Source organism: Coenobita brevimanus, chromosome 86 (genome assembly GCF_032717465.1).
Source record: "Coenobita brevimanus isolate Jiangsu-jjx chromosome 86, ASM3271746v2, whole genome shotgun sequence".
In the NCBI taxonomy this organism is placed as follows: domain Eukaryota; kingdom Metazoa; phylum Arthropoda; class Malacostraca; order Decapoda; family Coenobitidae; genus Coenobita; species Coenobita brevimanus.
In genome coordinates, this window is record NC_137039.1 from 27860396 (window position 1) to 27887431 (window position 27036).

General features: G+C 41.5%; 1 protein-coding gene across 6 annotated transcripts; it reads left to right on the plus strand.

Moving 5' to 3' along the window:
- Positions 1-8895: 8895 nt before the first annotated feature.
- On the plus strand, positions 8896-25726 carry LOC145410802 (RWD domain-containing protein 4). Of its 6 annotated transcripts, none has more exons than XM_080280922.1 (5): positions 8896-8911; positions 14167-14285; positions 18446-18555; positions 20064-20274; positions 25480-25726. In XM_080280922.1, the coding sequence occupies exons 2-5, from the start codon at positions 14187-14189 to the stop codon at positions 25633-25635; spliced, it is 576 nt and encodes a 191-aa protein (XP_080137048.1). In that variant the 5' UTR covers positions 8896-8911; positions 14167-14186; the 3' UTR covers positions 25636-25726. The 6 variants fall into 6 exon arrangements, with proteins under 6 accessions (XP_080137048.1, XP_080137046.1, XP_080137043.1 ...); XM_080280920.1 differs by lacking the exon at positions 8896-8911 and adding an exon at positions 9268-9475; XM_080280917.1 differs by lacking the exon at positions 8896-8911 and adding an exon at positions 9639-9755.
- The last annotated feature ends 1310 nt before the right edge of the window (positions 25727-27036 follow it).

Genomic DNA, 27036 nt, shown 5'->3' on the forward strand with positions numbered 1-27036 from the left:
ATTAAAAATTGTTTAATATTTTACAGATTTAGTGATATGGTTTTGTACTGACAAGATTGGGTAGTTATTAGATGGTAATCTAGGACAGCTGCTATTTCTAAATTAAAATATTATAGCCACATGTCCCTTTCAGAAATATAACCTGATTATTAAGATTATTAAAATACTGTGATAGGTTTAAAAATTTGCAGAAGCATATAATTCAGAAGTTATTATACAACCTTATTATTTTTCTACGCAAATTACTATTAGTCTAACAGGACCCTACTTGACTGTTAAAACAAGATACTGTATTACAGACCTTGATGTATACTGTAATCATTTCTGCAGAATTTGGGTGGCACAGACAAAGTACACAATGATGAAACTTAATCCTTGTCATAAACTTTTTGATAGTTATGAATGGGAGTTCTACTAGATTTTGTCTAACGTGGGTGAAAGTGAGCAGTAACACAGAAGCTAGTGAGGATCTTGTGATCATATTCACAAAATACAGAATGTGGTGAAAGTTTTTGGTGTATCAGATAAAGCCAGGATTCGGGGGGCTTGAATGATGAGTGAATGGAAGTGTGGCACATTGGATTGGGCAACTTAGGCTGTCTGGATGTTGCTACTCCTCACCCTGCCCTAGGGTGGGAAGGGGGGTCCAGATGATGATGAGAGTAGCAGTAGCTGTGGCCCCAGGCTCATCTGAATGTGAACCCAGTGGACTGCAGGCTAAAATATCCCTTCTGCAATCCACTACCCTCTGTTTGTGGGATAGGGAAGGAGTTGAGGGACATTTTAATTGGACATTTGATCCAGACGGTTAAATCACTGCCACCACACGGAAGGATCCCACTCCAGCACCAGCTTGAGAGTAAACAGGATAAAAAAAAAAAATACTGCCTGACTGAAAGGATTAATTATACAATCAGGTGAGTGAAGGGCAAGCTAGAGTTGGCATTCTGAATCCATGTGGTACCCTTTCTTAGTTTATTCATGTAGCTACCATACAATTTTATTTGAAGCATGAGAAAGGTCTCTTATAATAATAATGTATTAAAAACTACACCTACTCTTAACCTACAGATTATTTTATTCAGCTTTGGGGAAACCTCTTGTAGTGAAGAGGTAAATGAAGGCTATGTCAAACCTCTCCAGTATGAAAAGTCTTGCTAGAGCTAACTGAGATTGTAAGGAGGCATTGTAGAAGAATAAAGGATGTCTTTAGAACAAAGGGGTTAATGAGATTATGTAAAAAAAAAAAATAGTAATACATGAACCTCTTCAGCCATTTTCTCATTCTCATTTCTGCCTAAAGATTTTAGAATGGGTTTATGAAGGCTGTATCTGACCCCTCCAGTTTTAAAAATTTCTCCCAAGCTGAATAAAAATTGTCAGGAGATAGCAAGAGTGGTATATGCCAGATGGTTCATGGCTGAGGGGGTTTTTGGTGTTGACTCAAACTGACTGTTTTAGCATGATAAAGCATGTTACACAAAGATATTAATGTATTTACTGCAATTAAAATGTGGTGATGATCATCACATGTACCATAATGTATATTGTAATAGGTACTGGTAGTAGATGGGTGCTACCATGGCCCCTGGAAGGTATAACCACGAGAATGAAATGTGGCCACAAGCTTGGTAACAAGTCACATCAACTGCTATCTCCAGGCAGGAAACTCAGGCACAAGTACATTCAGTCTAACTCCAGGCTGAGACAGTAACATTTTTACAAACCTTACTACACTTTTCAGTTTTTTTTTTTTTTTTTTACAACTGTTAGGAAGTAATACCTGGTTTTGGCACTGGGTTTAGTTTCAAGTCCATAGAAAACTTTAACTGTCCCATGGCCAGCCACGGTATGGTGATTCCTTCAGAAGCAGTATGACATTATTTTTATGTATGTACAGTTTGTTAAACCCCTTAATTTGGTGATCTTGTTTAGTTTTTTCTTGCCATCCCCAGGTGATTTTGTTAACCATAGGGGAGACTGACCTGGAAGGTGTAGATGCAGTTTCCATGAATCCCTTCAATGCAAAAGCTTATAATAGTTTAATACAGTATAAGAGAGGTAGAAAAAGTCTGTCTATCTATCTATTGCCATACGCCAAAAAAATGTCACCAGATTACAGGGGTGGAAAGTTCATGTTGTTGGGATTTGTGTACCAGGGGTGGATCTAGCATTGCTGAAAGGGAGGGTACAAAACTTTTCCCTTTTCTACCCAATGTATACAGTTATGCCTTTTGTATATTATAATAATAATTAAAAATAATAATAATAATAATACTTAGTAAAACATTATGATAAATATTTATATTGTATTTATTGACACACTGTTTTAAATCATACAGTAAATTACAAACCTTCTTAAATAGGGTCCAGTTCATGTGATAAGGAATTTTCAAATATGCATTGCCATTTTTCATTTAGTACCGTACTTTTGTATTTGATGCAGGGGGGAAAAAAAAAAGTACAGATTAAAAAAAAAAGGGGGTCTAATCTCTGGACACCCCCCTCTCTCCTGATCTCCCACTGTATTTTGTACTACAGTACAGTATGTTGTTTGTGTAACAATATTCCTCTTGGGCATTCATGATCAGAACACTTGGGAATTATGCAATAAATGAATGTATTGTGTGTGTGCAAGTGTGCTTGTGTTTTGTTACTAAAAGTACTCAATATTGTAGTTTTATCGTTTATAACAATGATATTTTATGTGAAGTATAATGAAAATATCTTTATACAATGAAAAATATGCATTACTGTATAGAAAATTGTAGTCCTATGAGAGCAGATATGATCGTACCATTGTATGTGCAGGTACAGGATTACATAAGAGACTTTTTGTACATTTGTCCATAAAAAAAGAGTTTGAACAATATCAAGTAATACAGGAGTGTTTTATAAACCTATGGCATGTTTAAGCATTCATCCAAACATTTGTGCACCTGAAGTTTATAATGTGAAAATGACCCCTAAAATAATGTGGAGATTGGCTATGAAGTGTTAAAGGAAAGAGTCATAGTCATCATCGTATTGTATTTTGTCCACTTTAACCTGCCCACCATCCACCTACTTACCCAACTTCCTTGCATATCCACTCATGCACCCACCCATCCTGCCCACCCATTCATGCACCCACCCATCCCGCCCACCTGCTCATGCACCCACCCATCCTTCCCACCCACTCATGCATTCACCCATCCTGCCCAGCTACTCACCCACCCACCCATGTACCCCACCAATCCTCCTCTCCCATCCACCTGACCCATCCACTTACCAGCCTACCCTCTTTGCCACCACGCTTCATCATGTTGACAATACCTGTATAGTGATTTTGGAATTGTAATATTGATACGGTTATAGGAAGATGTTGAAAATTGTCATATTTGTCCACCAAGCTCCACCACGTTTATCTGAATAGTTCTGCTTTTGTGAATCGAGGATGCCACTTTAGCAGCTTTAGGCCACACCATCAGTTTCCTCGTAAGAAGTTACCCTTGTTACACCCCTTTGGAACCCAGTTGGTAGTTCCCCCTTAATTTCTATAGAAAACAGATAGACAGACAGACACACTTTTAAAAATACATATTAGATAGAGGCATGTTGAGAAGTGATAATTAAGATATTGTAGTTTTATTTGGAAAAGTATAGGATAATGAATATTAGACTCTTAATCTACATCCATAGTAGTAGGCAACAACAATACTCATTAGTATCATGACTAACTCCAGTGCCATCTAGCTTGTCAGCAAAGGCCTTCCTTCTCAGAGTTCACCTCAAGAATAGGGAAGCATCCTGCTGCCAAGATAAATATATACTGTACTTGAATTATAGAACACTGAAAGAAATTAAGTTACAGAATGTGTAGTGAGACTGGATGGTCAGAAAGTGGAGAATGTGAGTGACCTAAGCATTTAGGTAGTGTGATGAGTGATGGTGGTAGGTTGGGGCACCCATCATCCACCCACTTAATGTAGTGGTACTGTTTTTAGGGTAGCTCTACATGAAGTGGAAATCCAAATGATACCCTGTAAACAAGGAAAGCATTTACAGCACTGGGTGGTAACCTTATAAGCAACCAACACATGTTCCCCACGTGGCAACAAGTGGGTTGGCGGAGGGTTAGTGCCCCTGCCCAGAAAACAAGTAACTAAAAATACGAACAAGAAGGCTTGGACCAGGACTGACCAAAAGGTGACAACTAAGGACCGAACAAAGGACACGGTATGGATTGCAACATGAAATGTATGGGGTGCAAATGATGAGGTGAAAGTGAGAGAGATTGTCCAGGTGCTTGAGGGTGCAAAAGTGGATGTATGTGGATTAACTGAAACTAAATGGAGAGGTGAGAGTGTGAGAAAATGGGAGTATGGATGGGGTATATGCACGGGAGTAAGTGAGAATGAGAAGGCAAAAGAAGCAGCGTGTATTGTTGTGAGTAACAGATGGGAGGAGAATATAAGATAGTATGGATCAGTTGGCTCAAGGATTGTGTGGGAAAGATTGAAAGTTGGACTACAAATGTGGGTGATCATGTGCAAGTACGCACCAATGCAAGATCATGCAAGCAGAGTGAGAGAAGAGTTCTGGACAAATATGGATGCATGCATGGAAAAGTTTGAAAGGAATGAGAGAGTGCTTTTGATTGAAGATATGAATGGAAAAGTAGGGAATGTGAAGGTGGACGGAGTAGTTGGTGAGTGGGGTGTGCCTGCAGAGATGGATAAGAGTGGCAGTGCTTTAGTGGGCATTTGTGCCAGGAGGGGGTTGGTGATAGCCAATACCCTCTTCAGACACAAAATGATCCATACGTATACGTGGCGTGTTATGAGAAGGGTGGATGGTGAGGTGAACGAACGGAAGGCAATGATTGACTGTGTGTGTGGATGAAAGGATGAGATAGTGTGTAATGGATGCAAGAGCATAAAGAGGTTTTGGGAGTGGATGTTCTGACCACCACTTGGTGATGATGAGAATCAAGGTCCAAATGAAATGGAGAAATAGAAGGGATGGACAGGAGGAAGTAGTTCATACAAGTAGGGTGGAAAGGTTACAAGAGGATGGAAAAAAGGCAGAATATAAGAGAGAAGTGGAGGAGCGATTGGGTAAATATGGATTGGAGCAGATGGGGGACATAGAAGGTGTGTGGGGTGAAGAGAAGATGAAAGGGGGTGCAGGGAACAGCATGGCAAAATGAAGAGGTGAGACAGGCTGTGGCACAAAAGAAGAAAGCATATAGTGAGTGGATGAGAAACAGGGGCATGGAAGAAGTTGAGAAGGAAGAGAGAGTTATACGTAGAGAGGAAGAGAGAGGTGAAAAGATTAGTAAGAGAGAGTAAGCAGAGTGGATGAGAAATTTGGAAAGAATTTGAGTGTAAAGTGGAGGGACTGTAAGAAAATGTTCTGGAAAGAGGTAAAGTGAGTTAGACAGGGAGTTAAAGAATTTAGTCGGGGAATGAAAGATAAAAATGCTAGATTACTGGTGAAGAAGGGAGAAAAAGTGAGCAGGTGGAGAACACTTTAAGGTATTACTGAACATAGAGAATGAAAGTGATGCAAGTATAAGTGACTAGGGAATGGCTGGGAGACGGAGGGATGGCGAATAGAGGAAGAAATCAATAGGATGGAAGTTGTGGAAGCAATGAAGAAAGTCAAATTGGGGAAAGCCCCAGGAATTGATGGAGCGTGTGGTGAAATGCTGAAGTATGGGGGAGAGAGAGAGTAGTAGAATGGATGTGGAAGATGTGCAGATTGGCCTGGGAGGAAGGCAGAGTCCCGGAGAATCAGAAGTCAGGTATAATTATTCCCCTGTACAAAGGGAAAGGGGAAAAAGAAGTGTGTGGTAATCATAGGGGCATTTGTCATTAGTGTAACAGGAAAAGTATATGGTGGGATACTTATTGACTGAGTTAGGGAAAGAACGGAGGAATTAGTTGGAGAAGAACAGGGAGGTTTTAGGAAGGAAAGAGGTTTTGTAGATGAGATATTCATTCATAGATCTTTAGTGGAAAAGTTTCTAGGGAAGGGAAAGAAGTTGTATGTGGCCTTCATGGATTTGGAGAATGCATATGACAGGGTGGACAGACAAGGATTGTAGAAAGTATTAAGAATATATGGAGTAGATGGGAAGTTGTTGAATGCTGTGAAGAGTATGTATGAGGGTGCTAAGGCTACAGTGCATGTCAATAGTGAACTGAGTGAATTTTTCTATTTGAAGGTTGGGTTGAAACGGATGTGTCTTGTCTCCATAGTTGTTCAGTCTATATATGGATGGGGTTATAAAAGAGATACAAAGTAGGACAGTGGATGTTGGAGTGGCCCTAATGAGAGAAGGCAGTGTTTAGAAACTCCCTGTACTGTTGTTTGCAGATGATGGTGTGTTGTTAAGTGAAGACGAAGGGGAGCTGCAAGGCTTGGTGGATGTGTTTGGGAGTGTGTAAGAAATGGAATATACAGGTGAATGTAGGGAAGAGTAATGTCACGGTCTTCAAGAGAAGTGAAGTCAGTGAATGTACAGTGAGGTTGGATGAAGAAGAAATGGAAAATATTAGTGCGTTTAAGTACTTGGGTAGTGTGATGAGTTAGGATGGAAGTTTCAAGGGTAAAGTGCGTGAAAGGATGCAACAAGGAAGCAGGGTTGCTGGTTCCTTGAAAGCAGTGATAAGAAACAGGAAAGTGAGCATGGAAGTGAAAAAGTTACTACATGACAGTATTGTGATACCAATTCTAATGCATGGAAGTGAAGCTTGGACCATGTTGGAGGGACAGAAGTCAAGAGTGAGAGCAGTGGAAATGAGTTATTTGAGTGGAGAGAAGGAGCATTGTGGTGTGGATGTGGATGTGATACGAGGCATTGGGAGAAACACATTGAGGTGGTTTGGCCATGTGGAGAGGATTTAGAGTGAGAGACTGATGAGGAGTGTATGTGACTGAGGCAGAGGGGGGGGAGAGGGAGGGGGAGGCCAAGGATGAGATGGAGGGATGAAGTGGAGAGGTATATGAGAGAGGGAGGTGTGAGCTGGGAGCAGGGCAGTGAAATGGCGGGGGACAGGACGACATGGAGGCAATTTGTTTGTGGCCACCTCTTACGGGGTAAAGGCATCTGGCAATAGATAGATAGACGAGTGACAATGGAAGTTTAGAAGATGAAGTGCATGAAAGGGTACAACAGGGTAGAAAGGTTGCTACTTGTGAATACTGTATAGTGATCTCCATTCTAATATATGGGAGTGAAGCATGGACTCTGTTGAGAGGATGTATGTTAAGAGTGAGAGCTGTAGAAATTAGCTATTTGAGAGGAGCATCTAGCATTACATGGAGAGATAGATAGATATATGAGGAAGTGCAGTTGTGTTGTGGCAATAATGTGGATGTAATTCACCGGGTCGGTCAGGATCACCTGATGGTCGTGATTGTCAGCTTTTACCCTCCCGGAAGGGAGCTGAGAGCTCATATAGTCCGATCTAAGGGCAAGGCTGCGACCTTCACACACCCACACACCTGTCCCCTTGCTCAAGAGGGACAGTAACCACCCACTTCATCAGTGAAACTTTTCGCAACCTGAGCGAGGCGCGAACTCCCGTCTACCAGATGGCAAGCGAGAACGTTACCACTGCACCAGCGAGCAGTGTAAATAAGGTGTGTGTGTGTGTGTGTGTGTGTGTGTGTGTGTGTGATTGAAAGTGCTAGCAGACATACTCGTAAGATGATTTGAACATACAGAGAGGGTAGAGAATGAGAGACTGACTAGAAGGGTGGATGTGTGTAAGATAGAGGGAGACCGAGGATGAGATGGAGAGATGTATGAAGAAAGGTGTGAGTTGCAGGGAGGGCAACCTGATGGCAGAGGACATGGTGCCATAAAAGTGATTTGTTTGTGGCCACCCCTTACACAATTAAGGTGTCTGGCTATAGGCAGATAGATAGTGACACAAATCACTGTCTTTGCAAAGAAAACAAATTTCACAGCCAAGCTGAGGAAAACTATTAGGAGTTAGGAGGGGATATGACTTAGTTGCCAAGCTCACATTAAGTACAACCCATTGGCTGTTTTGGGAATCGAGACCCCTGCACTTCAGACAATGAGTAGGGTTAGCTGACCCAAGGCATCTCTCAGTTTTCGCATGGTTTTCCAGTGTCATATTTCTTCTCATTTTCTTTTGCACTTTCTCTAGAATGAGTAACTATCATAAGCCCATAGGGATATAGTAGTACAGGTCTTGGTGGCTCATGTTCTTGGGTCCACAGTTACTGAAATTTTGGGAATGGTATAACAGTATTAATAAATGCAGAGAAAAGAAGGGTGTCCTCTGTCAGAAGGAGAAGGAAGGGAAATGGACAGAGTATAGTGAGTTGTCCAGCATCCCTCATTGCAGCAGTGAAGCCTGACTTGGAAAATGAATTTTAAAAGTCTTAGAAATGGGAGTTAGTGACAATATACTTTCTTATGTGAGTAATAGGAAAGAAAGAGAAAGATCAATAAAACATAAGAAAGATGTTGGAGCGACCATGTTGGAGTCTTTATAAATTATACGAATTATATAAATTATTTACCAGAAAAGAGTATTAACAGGATAAATGGAGGGGCATATAGTATCCAGAGTGCAGGATTTGGCCCGGTATACATACTGCATTACTTAAAATCATTAATAAACTGGAAAAGGTACAGAGGTTGGCTACATGACAAAATTTAAAAGAGCTGTCTTTCATAAAATTAGTGGTAGGTGGGGCACCAATCATCCAGTGACGATGTAGTGCGCGCTCTCTCTCACTCTCCAGGTGATTGTACAGATGCACTATGTGACAAGCCTAATGGATTCTTGTAACCCAAGAAGACAGTACATGGTGGGTGGTGACCATATAACCAAATGATCCAAGCGGATGGGGTGGTTGAGGTTGATCATGCAGTGTCACTCGGGTGAGTCTGGTCATCATCGCCTTAACCCGTTAACTGCTTTATACAGCCTAGGCTGTTCCGAGTGCGACTGCTTCAATAGTCCTGGCTGCGCAGGTGAATTTCAAATATAATGCCATGGTGACCAAGGCCGACCGATGCCAGCATGTTTGAACCTTCAAAACCGAAACCGAAAAAGAAAACGAAAACCATTTTCCAATAGGGAATCAGGCACTTCGATGTTCATCCATAGCTTTACCAAGATAAATATTGAGCTAATATTTCATTACTATATACTTTGGCATGTGTTCTCTCAATTCCTAGGACAAAATTTGGCCTTTGGGAAATTTCATTTTTACCCCTGTCTCGCACCACGGACACCTCCAAAAAACCGCCACGAGCGGTTAACGGGTTAAATGTCAGGTCTCAGTGGCCTTGCCCCAGGGCCCTATGATCCATTTTATGTGGATCAGTTTGGGATTTGATAAAAAGTTAGAACTACCTTACGTGAGAGGAGAGAGTTCACGATGTTTAAATGAGTCAAGAAGGACTAGAAAAAGTGGCTGGAAAAGAGGACATACATTTAAAGTGAGGAAGAGTGTAAACCAATGTGTAAAAATGTTGTTCCCATGAAACGGTTCGGAAGCGGAGACAGTAACCATATATTCAATTAATTGAAAACTAGATTGGTTGTAAGCAGTACCAGTTAAAAACATTCAGATGAGTTATTTGTGATGCCTAGATGGTTATTACGAAATTTTTACGGATATTTGTTATATAACGAAATACTGTATGTTGCTGACTCTGCTAACTTAGCTAGAAGTGCTAAGAGAAAGTTTATAATCACCAAATAGTGTAAACATCGAAGGTAAAGTGCATGGTCATGATCAGTGTGATGTATACCGCCATTTTCATGCAACTGAAGGCGGTTCTCTTAAAGGGGCTCGAGTTTACTCCGTTTCCCAAAGAAAAGAATTCTTACTTGCGCTTTGGGTGATAAATGCTGAATCAGGGTCTGGTTTTGGAGCAAATTTACTTTGGATGTAAGCTGTGCTGTCACATACATGTTTAAATATTCCGCGCTTTGAACTTTACCGTGAATGTTTACATGCAGGACACATGTCAGAAGAGTACTGAATTACTGATGGCGGTTGTAAAGGTGTGAAGGGTAAAGTCACAGGGAGTATAGGAGGAGGCAACCGGAGTACAGATTGCATCGTGTGAAACAAGATCCCACTAGGCGAAGGAGACAGTGGTATGGAATATGTGTGGTTGTCTATTATGGGCAGGTGTTAACTTGTAAGCATTAAGCTTGCTCTGTTTCAACAGCAGAGTGGTGGATTTTATACAAGAAAGGGAGAGCTGGACTGAGTTTTCCTGAATGTGAGAAACGCCTTTGAGTGTAATTACCATTTCAGTGTTTACTGAATTCTCTTATCTGGGGGTGTTCGACATCTAGTTCTCAGTTGTACAAACAGCTATTCCATGACACTTCAGTTGAAATATAGGTTGCACATAACACATGTTTCCATCTATGCATTAAAGCCTAGTTCTGCCCTTACCTCTGTGCATGTGAGGCCTCACTGTTTGCATGTAAAGGCATGATTTATGTATGTACTGGTTTAATTTTCCTTTGTTGCACCCATGTCCAACTATTTCAATGTGCTGTATGCTGTTTTCTCCCAAGATTAAGAGGGGGGGGGATCTTCTTTGTGGTATTTCCATTACAAATTCGTCTTAATTGAGGTTTCATTATCTCCCCGTAAGCAAATTCTCTGATCATGACATGCGACCTCCCCCTGATAGCTCCCATCCCCAGTAATGCCGAGGCAGCTGAAGAGGTAAACTGCTTTTCAAGGATTGAGCAGCTTTCAAGGTTGACACCGAGGGATTGAAGCTCCCCCAGTTAGATCAAGGTTAGGTACTGCATAGTTTGGTAATGATAGGTTTAGAAGGGCAGATTAGGTTCAGTTCTGGTAGATTTTAATGTACTGTACAGTACTGTATTTTGACCGATTTGGAATTTATTCTGTATCTGACTTGAGGCAACAATTGAATGTATCCCATGTCTGACTTCACACTCCTGGAGGGGTAGGAGTAATTTGTGACAAAATTGTCTGAGAATTGATTGAAATTGAAAAACACTAATTTACATCTATTTTGTCACTTTCTTCCCTTCTCCCTCCTCCGTCACCATGGCAAAATACGACATTCCTGACAAACATTAAGCCCAGCAAAAATGGAAACACATGAAAAACCATCAGATGAACTAGGTGTCATATCATCTGGACAGCCACTATGTATAACTGAGAAAGCCACTCAAACTTTCCACGCACTTAGCGTCTCAGACCATACTTGATTCTAGGATGAAGGTGGCACTTCCAAAAGTCACATTTATGATGGAAATGCCAGACCCCCCCTCCCCCACTTTAAAGGGAAAATGTCATAGAACACACTGAAAGTACCATGGAGTCATGGTGAGTGAAAGTAAAAAAAATACCTAGGTTGCTGTGAAAATCAAAAACTGCTGGGGTGGTGCCTGGGAATAGTTGATTTTGAAGCTATTGGTGGGAAGACCGAGAACCGTTATGAGGGACAAGGACAGTATTCATAGTAGAGGATTCGTATCATTTATAAGGGCTCCAACATGCTTGCATGAGTCAGCCTTGGTCACCTGATGGTGGCTTTCCATGCTGCATGATCTCTGGCAGTTTCCTTGTTTAGTCCCATAGCCCAGAGGTCACACCCTATGAGCTTGTCCCAGGTCCATTTTGGTGTGCCTCTCACAATCCTACCCTCGTTATTCACACCACATTTTCCACACCCAATTGTCATCCTGATTGGTTAAGTGCTTAGGGTAGTTACAGTGTTTGCTTTTCTATGTTCATGTACAGCCATATACTGTATACAAATAACATGCCAGCATGGCTGAGTAGTTACAGTATACAATACAGTATTTTATAACTGAGTTTAATGACAGTCATGTATGACAAATACTACTGTACTTATTTCGTTTTCATTCATTTTTGATGGCTCCAGCATGCTTGCATGCGTCGCCCATGGTCACCTAATTGTGGCTGTCCTTGCTGATGAAGCTGCTTGATTTATGGCAGCTTCCCTATTGAGTCCCGTATCCCTGAGGTCACACTCAGTGACTTCGTCCCAGATCTTTTTCAGTCAGCCTTTTGCAACCCTACCCCTAACATTAACACTTCTCACTTTCTGCACCCAGTTATCATCCCCCATCCTTTCTACATGCCCAAACCAGGTCAATCTGCGTCACCTCATGACAACACCAATACACTCCAGTACCATCTTACCCCTCAACCCTTCCTTGGTAAACCTAGTCCCCACCCCCCAGGCCACACACTCAGGGACTCACTACACATCCATCAAATCATTGTTATTTCTGTTCATTTGAGCCTACAAATGTCCTCTTCATTTACTGCCCAAGTCTCACTACCATACAGCATTACACTCCTAACATGCTGCAAAGATCCCTTAGCAGTTAATATCACATGATTGTGTTTAATGATGATCAGTAAGGAGATTATTATGTCTGCCCATTAGGCAGTATCTTGTGAGCAGGTCTTGATGATCAGTAAGTACCATACTGCGGATTGTAATGCTTGATTCTCAGTAAATAGATTATAATGTCGATAATCAATAAGTAGATTATAAAGCTTGATGATCAGTAAGGAGATTATAATGCTCGATGATATTTTGGGGCACTGCAAAGGGACAATGTCATACAGTGGGGCGCCAGGTTTCATGCCTAATAGGGACCATGAAAAGTGCCACCAAAGTTGCTGCTGCCAAGGTTGGGGCATTGACCTTTTGGGAAATAAGCTAATAGGGACAGGGCCCGTAAGAAAACTCACCCCCCCAGTGTATTTCCTGCTTTAAATACATCCTAAAGTTACCAGAAATGTTGCTGTCAGCACATTAAATCATAAAGAATGGATTTGATGCCAGGGGGTATCTGCCACTATTATATTTTTTAACATCATACTTGCGTTTTTTCACCCCCTTGCAGTAGTCACACTTGGCCTTCCCTTTACCATCTGCTGTTCCAGGTTCATGCCTTCTTACACCATTTCCACTATCACCCAGTCCACCTCCAACCCATCTTGAAGCACAAGATGACATATATCTGCCAGTTACTAATCAAGGACACGAGAGTGTAACACTCAACTTGCAGGCACACTGAACACATGCGGGAAACAGGCCGAAACTGAGTGTTGGTGCTGACGTTGCCGTTGCAAGAATCTACAACTTGTGGTGCTGGCAGATGCGAAAGTGCATTTTTTAGTCATGAATGTGCAATCACGGGAATATTTGATGGCCGCCACGAAAGTGCATTTCAGAAATCTGGATGTCATGAAACCTGGTGCCCCACTGTACTTATCGGTATTTTTTTTTTTTTAATGTGCTCGACTCTGGGCATAGGCTTCACACCCTGCTCACAAGGCCCAGTAGTCCTCCTACATATCATACTTTACGACTGCTGGTAAATAGGTCTTACTATATAAGCAGTGTGCTGTACATACCTGTGTTGTTAAACTATCTCAAAGTGCACTTTAAATGTGTAAATACTGGTTTCTGATGGTGATGTATGTCCCCTGTCAACATGAGTACCACATCTCTGTGACTTATTAATCCCCATCATATTACTATTCACCATCTCTTCCTTTCCATCTTTCTTAGATTCCCACATACCCTGTAGGTTACTACTGTTATTTATTCATTTTTATTCTCCTCCCAGGAACTCTTTCCAAATGGGACATACTGTATCTTAATACCAATACTATATGAGTTTAGTTTTCATCTTGCTGTTTCAGTCAGTCCTATTTTCCATCTTATTATAAGCTTGTTCCTTCTGTTGTTCACCGTTGTTTACTCACATTAAAGTCTGTAATATATGTACTGGTATATATACAGTATTTTTTTTAATTGCAAGTTAATAGTACAGTGGAATATTATACTGTATTTCATTGTTTGTTTATTAACTTCATGGAATATGAAGACATTTTATTCTAGCTCCAACCAAGCAGGTTTTGTTCAGCTTGGGAGAGAGTTCATACTGCTGGTCAAAATAATCTCCATTAACCCTTCCTGTATGAGAGAGAACATTCGTGAGCTGAATGATATTGTCAGAGGGTGGGAAGGTTCAAAAAACTTAAATAACCAAATTTAATGGATTAAAATACCAGAAACTTAAAAAAAAAAAAAATGGAATCAGGAGGTTAAAGTACCATATGTATTTTGTCCCTTGTTAGACTGAGCGTCATTGGTAACAATGCGTGAGGAGCACGAGGAGGAGCTAGAGGTGCTGCAGTCCATATATGAAGGAGATCCAAGTTTTACTATGATAAATAACACCACATTTCAATACAAGGTAAGATTACTTGTTGCCCTAGGCTCATCTGAAATGTGAACTCAGTGACCTGCAGGCTTCAGTTGCCCTTTTCCTCTAGTCCACTTTCCTTATTTAGGGGACAAAGAAGTACAGTACAGGCATAGCCTACCCAGGTTTAATGATGCAATTCCTTAAGTAGAAACCCATCGCTAGGTGGGGTATCATATCTTGGGGTAGATTTAACATGTAAAGTATAGGGATGCATTTTTGAGCCCAGGGTTTCCCCCCTAACCAACTTGTAAACCCACCCAAATGGGTCCAGAACAAGTTTCTAGCTAACCTAAACCCCCAGATAGCTTTTAAACAAGCCAAATCAAGCCTAAAAGCAGTTTGTAACTCACCTAAACCCAGAAATAAATTTTGAAGATCATCAAAAATAAGTCTGGAAAAAATCAGACTTAGTAATTTGTACCCCAAAATGACAGTGTTCACCCCACCTATGACTAAAATACAGTACGTTAATGTAAGTCTAAAAGCAGTTTATAAATCAACCTAAACACAAAATTTAAGTTTAAAAATATCATCGAAGTCGGTTTTAAAAAAACAAAACCCATCGTTATGTCGGGGTTTGAGGGTGGTATTTCTACCCCCATCGCCATGCCGAGGTATTGAGTCTGGGGGTCTGCCTGTAGTTGAGGGATATTTGTAGAATGAAGAAGTTGAGCCTTGTGGTTATATTAATGCCACCACATGATGGTGACTCACTCCAGCACTTAAGATTAGCCTTCTTGAAAAGATTTTACATCATCATCATCATCGGGACCTCCTTTCCCACCCAAGGGCAAGGTGAGGAGTAGCAGTGTACAGACAGCCCAGATTTGGAGGCCATGCCTCCATTCACTCACCATTCAAGCCCCTAGAATCCTGGCCCTACCTGATATGCCAAAAACATTCACCACGATCTGTAGCTGCTCCTCTGAACTCTCTGCTTGCATCCCTCCACCTCTACGATGGGCATGTAGCACCCGTCTGGCAACAAAGTCTTATCCCTTTTCTGTCCATCTCTCTAATGCAAGAGTTAACCGTTACTCCCAGTCCTTCATGTATACGATAGGTCAACGCTGGAACTGTTTCCCTTTGTCTGTATTTCCTACTTCCCACAATCTCCAGTCTTTCAGACGCAGTGTGTCCAGGTATCTCAATATGAACATATCCTGAATTTGGCTCATATGTATTTTTTTTTTTTTTTTTAAGGAACGGTTTGTGGGCTTTTAGCCTTTGGTTCCTTCTTGCATAAAAAAAAAAAATTTTTTAACGTAACTGATAGAGTCAGTCCGGACGCTGTCACGTTAAAAAGGGATGCCAAATCCCGTATCATGCACTTCTTACAATATTCATCCAGCCAGCTCAATCTCTTGTCAGTCCCCTAGCCTCAAAGACTTCCAAAACCTCTCTGCCGCACACACTCATCCACCACAACAAAACACACAAAGATTAGCACATATACAAGAAATGTATGTTGTTTCCAGTAAACTCTGGAATGGGAATTACGGTACAATAACAAGGAAACCATTAATTATGTGTAATTTCAAGCTGTTAACTGTATCACATAACTAGTATGAATGTGGTTGTTTCATTTAGTATGCTTCATTTGAAGTATAAAATTGAGCATCACTATACAGTTCCGTATTGTTATGACCTTTTTATAGAGGAAACTCATTTGCAGAGTGACCATTTTTTATTACGGTATTATTATTTTTTCAGTAAGACAGAGGAATTATTTGGAGAAGAACAGGGAGGCTTTAGGAAGGGAAGAGGTTGTGTAGATCAGATATTCATTCTTAGATCTTTAGTGGAAAAGATTCTAGAGAGGGGAAAGAAGTTGTATGCGGCTTTCATGGATTCGGAGAAAGCATATGACAGGGTGGATAGACAAGGATTGTGGAAAGTGTTAAGAATATATGGAGTAGATAGGAAGTTGTTGAATGCTGTGAAGAGTATGTATGATGGTGCTAAGGCTGCAGTGCGTGTGGATGGTGAACTAAGTGAATTTTTCTCTTTGAAGGTTGGTTTGAAAGAGGGATGTGTCATATCTCCATCGTTGTTCAATCTGTACATGGATGGGATAATAAAAGAGGTACAAGGTAGGGTAGTGGTTGTTGGAGTGGCCCTGGTGAGAGAGGGTAGTGTTTGGAAACTCCCTGTACTGTTGTTTGCAGATGATACTGTGTTGTTAAGTGAAGACGAAGGGCAGCTGCAAGGCTTGGTGGATGAGTTTGGGAGAGTGTTCAAGAAACGGAATCTAAAGGTGAATGTAGGGAAGAGTAAAGTGATGGTCTTTGAGAGAGGTGACGTCAGTGAATGTACAGCGAGGTTGGATGGTGAGGAATTGGAAAATGTGAGTACGTTTAAGTACTTGGGTAGTGTGATGAGTAAGGATGGATGTTTGGAGGGTGAAGTGCTTGAAAGGGTACAGCAGGGAAGAAAGGTTGCTGGTTCTTTGAAAGCGGTGATATGAAACAGGGAAGTGAGCATGGAAGTGAAAAAATTACTACATGACAGTATTGTGATACCAACTCTAATGTATGGAAGTGAAACTTGGACGTTGTTGGAAGGACACAAGTCAAGAGTGAGAGCAGTGGAAATGAGTTGTTTAAGAGGAGCCTGTGGAGTCACATGGAGAGACAGGCTGAAGAATGAGGATATAAAGGAGCGTTGTGGTGTTGATGTGGATGTGATAGGAAGCGTTTTGAGGAACACACTGAGGTGGTTTGGCCATGTGGAGAGGATGGAGGGTGAGAGACTGACGAAGAGAGTATGTGAGTGAGGTGGAGGGGGGAAGAGGGAGGGGGAGGCCAAGGATGAGATGGAGGGATGGGGTGGAGAGGTATATGAGAGAGGGGGGTGTGAGTTGGGAGCAGGGCAGTGAAATGGCAGGGGACAGGGCGACGTGGAGGCGATTTGTTTGTGGCCACCCCAAACGGGATTGTGGCGTCTGGCAATAGATAGATAGATAGACTATATTTACCTGTTGTATAGAAGTTGTGATAATTTGGAACATGGTACATACTGATCTGAAGACATAATTGCTGCCTGTATGTAAAGTTTTGCATCGAAGCCTCAGTTATCTGGCTGTCAGTTGTCCACCTCTCAGATTAACCAGGTTGTCTACAGCCCCTGTAACACATGCTTCACTACCATCAGAGAGAGAGAGAGAGAATGTGTGACCATGTGTGTGTTTGTGAGTGTAATGAGGAACATTGTATGAGTGAGAACAAGTTATTAAGTAAGTGAAAATGAATGATTGCTTGTGTGTGAGAATAAGTGATTGTATTTACCTAATTGTATTTACCTTATTGTATCTTACAGGATTTGAGCTAAGCTCTTGTTGTCCCATCTCTTTTCTACAATTATTTATTATCCAATCTTAATATAAACACATGGAGGCTCCCTGCTTGCACCACCTCCCCCTCCAAATTATTCCAGTTGTCAGTAGTTCTGTTTGGAAAACTAAATTTCTTTACATTTCTAAGGCATTGATTCTTCTTCACCTTGAATTCATGTCCTCTTGTTCTTCAGTCATCTTTTGCAAAGAGGTCCTCTCTGTCCACATGTTCTATTCCCCTTACTCCTCTAAACATTGCAATTAAATCTCCCCTCTCTACTCTCTCTCTCGGGGTTGTCTATTTCAGCTTTTCTAATCTTTCCTCATAAGACAACTCCCTCAAGCTTGGTGTCAATTTTGTAGCTATCCTTTGTATTCTTTCTAGTTTACCAGTGTGCTTTTGCAAGTGTGGTGACCATATCGCTGCTGCATATTCCAGTCTTGGTCTTATCATGGTTACTACTAACTCTCTCAGCATCTCTTCACCCATATAATTAAATGCCACTCTCATGTTGGTCAGTAGTCCATAAGTTCCTCCAGTAATCCTGTTTGTATATTTCTCTGGTAGTAGGGTATCCTGTATAGTCACACCAAGGTCCTTTTCTTTTTATTATTTCATCTCCCATCTTATACACATACCTTGGTGGGTGCATGCATGTTCAATATACAGTATATACTGTACTCATTTATTCAGCTTTTGGATATATTGACTCACCCTTGCCTTTCATATAGGCCAGATAATTGAGTACAGTCGGCCAGATAATTGAGTATCACTGTACAGTATAAAAAAGTAAAATTATGCCTTTCTCTGCAGTATGGAGAGACTGGGGACAACAAATCATTCTTGGTGGAAATCACGTGGGGCCCTGATTACCCAGATGCCGTGCCAACCGTCAGCCTCGACCTCTTCTACAACAAACACATGTACGGTCATGGTCAAGGCTTCATTTTAGATGGTATTTTTTACAGTCCTTACTAAAAGTTTTTACTCCCAGTACTTTAAGTTGTTTAAGTTGCTGAAGAGTTAATCATCATTTTTCACTTAAATTTGTGCATAGTTCACTATACTATTTAGTTGATTTGAAGGTAGGTGAATGTCTATTTCTTTTTATTTATTTACTTCCTTCCTTCTACCTGTGGGTGACAAGCTAAATGGTTTCCTGCACACCATGAAACCATTTGCTATGCTGGGTGGTAACCGTATAACCAAATTTTGGTGCCTGGTGGTTTAGTGGGTAATTACGGAGCTCCAGTCGGATTGAGCCAGTGAAGGTTTATATCCAAGGGGTGGCTGGGGTTTATTGCTCATGTAATGCCACCCAGGGATGAGTGAGGCTGGTCACTCTCATCTTAAATGTCAGGACCAGCTTGCCTAGCCCCGGGCTTCTACGCTCCTCATGGGGCAACATAGGATTGGATGATGAATGAATGATGAATGATTTATTTATGAAGTCTTGATAAAAATAAGGAAAGGGAAAATTAGGTCTAGAGTGTGACAGGTTATTTCAGTATTTATTCATACATTTATCAGTATATTATACAGTGCAGTACTCTTATGTTATGACTAGCTGACTATGGCCATTAGGATACAGCTGGCTGAAGATGTCTATCACCCATGATCCGCAGGCACCTTGAAAGAACTGTTGTATAGTTTTAAACTTTGTTTTCCATTTTGTGCCTCTTTTATTTATTTTGTATGTGAGATATATTGGTAAATGAAGAAAACTTTCATTCTGTGTACAAGAGAGTATGACTGTACAGTATGTTTCAGCTTATCAGTGAATCACTATACATCAGACAGACATTACCTTAGCAGTGCATGATCAACATACTGTACATGAATTCTGAAAACTTTGGGATCACTTTGAATATTTGTAAAAAATACAGCCTAGAGAGGGTGAAGGATTTTGTACCTAGTGTTTCTTTTCAGCCAGAGGATTTGCTATACGGTATCTTATTGTTGCCTTCTCCATGCAATTTTATTTGTTTTTCTGTGTTTTATTTTTTACTTATTTCCCCCCCCCCCCTCAAATGGAGAGGTTAGGTTACAGCTTTCAGTAACTTCTTCATCATGGGAAGTCTTTTGTAAAATTGAATAAAATTGTGTGTGGGTTGCAAGAACATATTCAGTTAGTGTGCTGTCGTAGTATAGGGATTTATTGGGTTATATTAATTTCTTGAATCAGGACTATATTCCATTTTGTTCATTTTTGCTGCCACTACATGACCATATTCACTTTAGGAAAAGCCTGTTGTATTGAAGGGATTAATTAATACTATATATAATCCATCCTGTTGAAAAGAGTGACCTAAGCTGTATGTGATTATTTGGAGATGGCAAGAATAACGTGTACCAGTAAAAGGCATCCTTGGGCTCAGATATAAAATGAAATAATGATGAGGAAGCTCAGTGGTTAAATTTACACTTATAGTGTGCCCACGGTAAAGGAGAAGATTCTGTCTGGGCTACAGGAGCAAGCCAAGATCAACCTTGGGATGAGCATGACCTTCACACTATTTGAGTGGCTTAAGGAGGCCAAAGATGAACTTTTAGAGGAGCAGCCATCGGAAGTGTCCATTACAACCACCACCTCAGAACTTTCCACAGACATTGCACATATGACTGTGGACGAGCAGGCAGAGGTATTGTTTCTTCCTTCTTTGTAGAGTAAGTCTTCATGAGGGAGAGAGAGAGTTTTAAAATGTCACTTTTTCATCATTCATCATCATCATCACCATCATCATCATTCATCATCTGGACCTCCTTTCCCACCCTAGGGCAGGGTGAGGAGTAGCATCATCCAGACTGCCTAAGTTTGCCCAGTCCAGTGGGCCATGCTTCCATTCACTCATCATTCAAGCCCCTGGAATCCTGGCTCAATCAGATAACACCAAAAACTTTCATCACATTCTGTAGCTTCCCATAAATGTATCCAATAGAGTCAATCCGGATGCTGTCATGTTAAAAAGAGGTGTCAAATCCCTGGTCATGCACTTCTCACAACATTCATTCAGCCACCTCAATCTCTTGTCAATTCCCAAGTCTCACCAACTTCCATACTTCTCTTCCTCACTCACTCATCCACCATATCCCTCCACCGTCTCCTTGACCTACCTTGTCTCCTCCCTCCTTCAGACTCGCTCAGATGTACCTTTTTCACCATCGTTATCCATTCTCTCCAGATGACCATACTATCTCTGTACACTTTCTTCGATTCTGGTGTCCTAAGACTTCCTCACTCAGCATCTTTCACAAATCACATTACTGTATTTCGTATCTTATCCTCTCTCTGTACTCCACATACATTCCTCAGCAGTCCCACCTCCACTGCTTTCACTCTTGACTTTTCATTTTCATGCCACACCATAGTCTCATATCCGTATGTTCAAGTTGGCACTAACACTCCTTTATGTAAGCCTCGTGCAGCTACAGCACTCAGGCCTCTGTCTTATCAAGGCCTTCATAGCACTAGCTACTTTCCTTCCTTGTGTCACTCTGCTTTCCACTTCTTTTGTATATTTTCCTCACTTTTCTAGCACTTTACGCAGGTATTTGAACTCTCTCACCAGTTCCAGTCTCTCTCCATTCACTATAACATCACACTGGGAGTCACCTTCTCTCTCGATTACCATCACTTTACTCTTTTCTGCATTTACTCTTAAGGCACGACGCTGACAGACATCAGCAAAACCTTTGCATTAGTCTACGAAGATCTTGTCCAGTATATGCAAGTAGCACTGCATCATCAGCACACAACAAATTTGAGATATTCCATCCATCACTCTTCATAACCAGTGCCAGCCTTCTCTCTGTTACTCATGTTTTTACTTCTCTCATCACCCCATCCATCCATATATATATATATATATATATATATATATATATATATATATATATATATATATAAAATTGAACAACCATGGGGACATCACACAACATTTTTGCACACCCACATTGATTGTGAACCATTCACTTAGCTGCCCATTTACTCTTATACATGCCTCACTACCATCATAAAAACTCTTGAAGGCACCTAGCATCTTACCATCTATACCATACATGTGCAGAACCTTCCACAATCCTTCTCTCTCTACTTCGTCACATACTTTTTCCAGATCCATGAATGCCATGAGCAACTTATAGTCCTTCTCACAAACCTTCTCCACTATCTAACTGCAAATATTTGATCCATACATCCTCTGCCACTCCTAAAGCCATCCTGTTCATCACTCACTAGGACTTCTGATATCTCTCTCACTTTATAATAATTATTCCATATACCTTCCCTACCACATTCAATAAACTTATGCCACGATAATTCTTGCACTCACTTCGCTCACCTTTTCTTTTAAAGGGGTGCAATCACAGCCATTTTCCCCTCTGCTGGCATAGTTTCATTCATCCATGCCTTCTTACATATCTCCAACAAGCACTTTATTCTGCTCACTCCACTACACTTATTCAAGAGGACCACCAAGACATAAAGTAACTTGGTGGTGGAATGAGGGTGTAGAAGCTGCAGTTAAGGAGAAAAGAAGACTTTTCTGGGAATGGAAGAAGGGTGGTACCAAGGAGGAATACTTGGCTGCCAAGTGTAGGGCTAGAAGAGAGGTATACAGAGCAATGCCTGAGTCACAGAGACTTTTACTTGATAACCTAACTCTTGGGCAAAGGAAAAATATGATATTTAAAGTGGCAAATCAGATGAAGAGGGATAATCGGGATATTATAGGTGAGCAGTGTGTGAAGAATGATGAAGGAAGGGTAGTTGTGAACAGTGAGGATATTAAAGATGCATGGAGAGAGCATTATAGCCGGTTGTTGAATGAGGAGTTTGACTGGGACAGGGAAGGTTTGGAGCCAGCGGAGCCAGTGTTTGGCCCTTGGCCTTCGATTGATGCTGCTACTGTGAGTGAGGCAATAGGCAGGATGAAGGTGGGGAAGGCAGCCTGTGTGTCTGGGTTGACTGCCGAAATGTTGAAGGCCTCAGGAGATTTAGGGGTGAGGTTGGTCACTGACCTGATAAATATGATTATTTATGAGTGTGTTGTCCCAGATGATTGGCTGAAGAGTGTAATTGTAAATATGTATAAAGGGAAGGGTGATGCCCTGGAAAGAGGAAATTATAGATCAGATAATGAAGGGAATGGAGAGAGTTTTAGAAGGTATGAATAGAGAAAGAGGGAATATTGATGAGATGCAGTTTGGGTTTATGCCAGGTAGGGGGACCACTGATGCCATAGTCATTGTTCGACAGCTTCAGGAAAAATATATTGGTAGGAGAAGGGATCTGTATTTTGTTTTGTTTTTTATTTGGAAAAGGCCTTTGACAGAGTCCCTAGAGAGGTGGTGAAGTGGGCAATGAGAAAGCTTGGCTTGGAGGAGTGGCTGGTTAGGGTGGTTATGGCTATGTTTGTGGGTGCTTGCACCCAGGTAAGAGTGAATGGAGATTTGAGTGATGAGTTTCCCGTGAATGTTGGTGTGCATCAGGGGTCAGTTTTGAGTCGCATGTTGTTTATCATGGTACTTGAAGCCCTCTCACTTGACTTTAGAAACAGACTCCCGTGGGGGTTGTTGTATGCTGATGATTTGGTGTTGATTGCAGAGAACGAAAGGGAGGCGGAGGAAAGGTTTAGGAAGTGGAGAGATGGTATGGGACACAAGGGCTTAAGGGTAAATGCAGATAAAACAAAAGTGATGACATCTAGGGTTGGTGGCGGTACTGTCAAAGATGAGGGAGAGTGGCCACGTGCAGTTTGCCACAAGGGTGTGGGAAGTAATTCCATCTTGTGTGGTGTTTGTGATAAATGGGTGCACAAGAGATGTAGTGGTATCAGAGGTAGACTGTGAGATAATGCTGATTTTATGTGTACGGCGTGTCGGAGAGAGCAGGTGGAGATTGTCAGGCGTGAAAGGATTGAACTTGCTGGTGAATCTCTTGAGTGTGTAGAAGAGTTTTGTTATTTGGGAGACATGTTGTGTGCTGGAGGTGGGGCTGGAGCTAGCTCTGTGGCTAGGGTGAGAAGCGGTTGGAAGAAGTTCAGGGAGCTCTTGCCTCTCCTGACATTGAGAGGACTCTCCCTATGTGCTAAGGGGTCTTTGTATGCAGCATGTGTTAGGAGTGTAATGCTGTATGGTAATGAGACCTGGGCAGTAAAGGAGGAGGATATTCGCCGGCTCAGACCTACAGAAATGACAATGATTAGGTGGAAGTGTAGTGTGTCCCCGCATTCAAGGTCTGGGGGGGCTGGGTTTACGATGGAAGAGATGAGAGGTAGGATGGGACTGGAGTGTATTGGTGTTGTGATGAGGAGAGGTAGATTGAGATGGTTTGGACATGTGGAGAGGATGGGGGATGATAATTGGGTGAGGAAGGTGAGAGGTGTTAATATTAGGGGTGAGTTTATGAAGGGTAGACCGAGAAAGACATGGGACAAGGCTATTAAGTGTGACCTCAAGGTTAAGGGACTGAACAGGGAGGCTGCAATGGATCGTGCAACATGGAGAGCCGCCATTAAGTGACCAAGGCCGACACATCCAAGCATGTTGGAGCCTTTAAAAATGAAACGAAACGCATACACCTCATCAGCCCCAGATGCTTTCCCATTTTTCAGCTGCTTCACAGCATTCTTCACCTGTGCGAGTGTCACATTTCCTGACACTGCATTCCTTCTCTGCACACCCTGAAAACCAGTCATGTTTACAGCAGCTCTGCCCTTTCTATTCCCATTCATCAAGCTTTCATAATGTACTTAATACTGTATATACTTAATGTTTTTAATTTTACTGTCCAGACAATGCATCAGTCAGTCAAATGACAGGATGTGTCCTCTTAAAGGAATCCCCATATTGAGGTTGGCCATTGAACAGCAGATATTTTCATTGGACTGAAGTTGCCAAATTCAGCTGACTACTTCCCAAGTGTTGCTGAAAACTGATGGAAGAAGTGAAATCTGGAATGAGTAAGATCTGTATTCAGCTTCGGATAATTTTTCAGATTGAAAAGGTTAGATATGGGCTTGTTTTTATAGGTAACCACTTTACAAATAGATGTCCTCATAGAGTTTAATAAAATTGTCTGGTTGTGGTTTACATAAAATGAAAAATATGTCAATGGATTAAGGGCATTCAGAGGCCCCCCCCCTTTTTTTTTTTTTTTTTTTTTTTTTTTTTTTTTTTCCCCCAAAAACATTAGAGAAAAGTTTCTCAAGGAATTATTGTAATTAGTAGCATTATAAGATGGACTTCCAGCTTCATGGAAGAGGTGAATAAATATCAGGTGAGAAAGTTAGGAATAGAAGAACAATGATGGAGAGAGAGGTAGGGGTATGTGCAAGAACAGAATTACGGTACCAGACCCAGTTCAGTCAGTCATTTTATAATACTATGGTGCCATGCTTCCAGTGAGGAATCCTCACATTGAGGTTGGACGTAGTACACCAGATGTTTTAAGTGGACTGGAAGCTGTAACAAGTGACAAAACTAGTAGTGTACTTTCCAACTGTTGCTGGAAACTGCTGGGAAAAAATAATCTCAGATTTATCATCATCATCATTGAGAGACCTCCTTTCCCACCGTAGGGCGGGGTGAGGAGTAGCAATGTCCAGACAGCCCAGATTTGCCCAGTCCAATGGGCCACACTTCCATTTACTCATCACTCAAGCCCCTGGAATCCTGGCTCTATCGGATATGCTAAAAATTATTCACCACATTCTGTAGCTTCACATAAACGTGTTAAAAAAAAAAAAAAAAAAGTGTTTATTAGTGAGTTTGAGAATGTAGTTGGCAAGGATGGCCAAGTTCAGGGACCCTGCCGTATGTGAGGGCTTATTGGTTATATTTTCCAGCCCAAAAGAGAGAAGAAGGAGCAGTTGACTAAAGCACAGAAGCGACGGATGTGGGATCGGCAGAATGCAGCTGGGGAGCGGGCGCGTGGCTATAACTGGGTGGATATAATCAAGCATCTCTCGCAGACTGGGCCCAGTACTAAAAACGATGGATAACACACTATCTGCTCATAGCATTGTTGACTTACCTTTGTAACTAGATGCCTGCCTTCTTTTCAGAGAGATTGTTTATTGGTTTATTACCTGGTAAGGCTTACAATAAATATATTTTACAAATAGCGTTTACTTAGTTTACTGTACAATACTATGAATCTCTTTGCAGATTCTTCAGATATATTTCAGTTTTCAGTTCACTTAACATAGAAGGGTCTGACAACCATTTATTGCCCCCTCCCTTTTTTTTTTTTTTTTTTTTTTTTTTTTTTTTTTCCCAGTGAAAAAGTAAGTCACTCCATCATATAGTAATGTACAGTTTAGTTTATTGTTAAGGAATGTACTTGGATTGTGTAGGATAAATGTGATAAGAAATACAGTAAACCTTTGATATAACAAACCCCGTTAATCCGAATTTTGGATTTAACGAACGGGCAAATCAGGACCGAACTTCCTCCGGATTTTGTGATCAAAGGTGGGTAATTGCAGCAGAAGTTCACAAACCTGCCGGCTATCATGAAACAGCCAAATCAGGACCAAACCTCCCCTGGATTTTGCGATCAAAGGTCGGTAAATGTGGCGGAACTTTGCGAACCTGCTAGCTTTCACATGACCTATTGTTTAGAGAGCGACGCATTGATGAGTCACATAGGCTAGCCCGCATGCAGCACGCCTCACCTCTGCCCTCCCAGCCTCTTTCTCAGTCTGTGCCTGTTGTTTGTTGTGTGCGTTTCTCTCCAGCCATACCTCTAACCATCGCGTTACCTCTGCTCCACAAGGTACCTACCTACCTATGATCAACATTGGCATTAAAGTCTGCTATCCCGTCTGCCTCAGGCAAAGGGAAGAGGAATATTCTCTCCATCACGGAAGAGTATGCAATTATTCAGGATTTTGAGAAGGGGGCAACAAGGGGTCAATTAATGGAGTTGTATGGCCTCAAAAAATGACACTTCATGACCTCATCACGGCAAGAGATAAGGTCAAGGAGGCCATAAAGGGAATGGAGAGCAGCAAGACAGCCAAAGTGTACCATAAGTGACGACTTCCCCATGAGAATCTTGACGAAGCTGTCTATAAGTGGTACACTCGGGAAAGAGCCGAGGGTGTTCCTGTACGAGGGGTGGATATCCAGCATGCAGCACAGAGGCTTGCGAGTCACCTAGGGTACGATGACTTCAGGTGCAGTGATGGTTGACTGTGGAGGTTTAGGTGGCATCATGGTGTCGTGAACAAAGCTATCACGCGGGAGCTGCTCTGTGCCAATGCCGATTTTGTGGACCCGTTTATAGACCAGTTTCCGGAGCTGAAAGAGAAGGAGGGCCTGCACAATTTCCAAATTTATCATGCAGGCAAGACTGGTGTCTATTTTGGAAATCTTTACCTACCAACATCCAGGCCTCT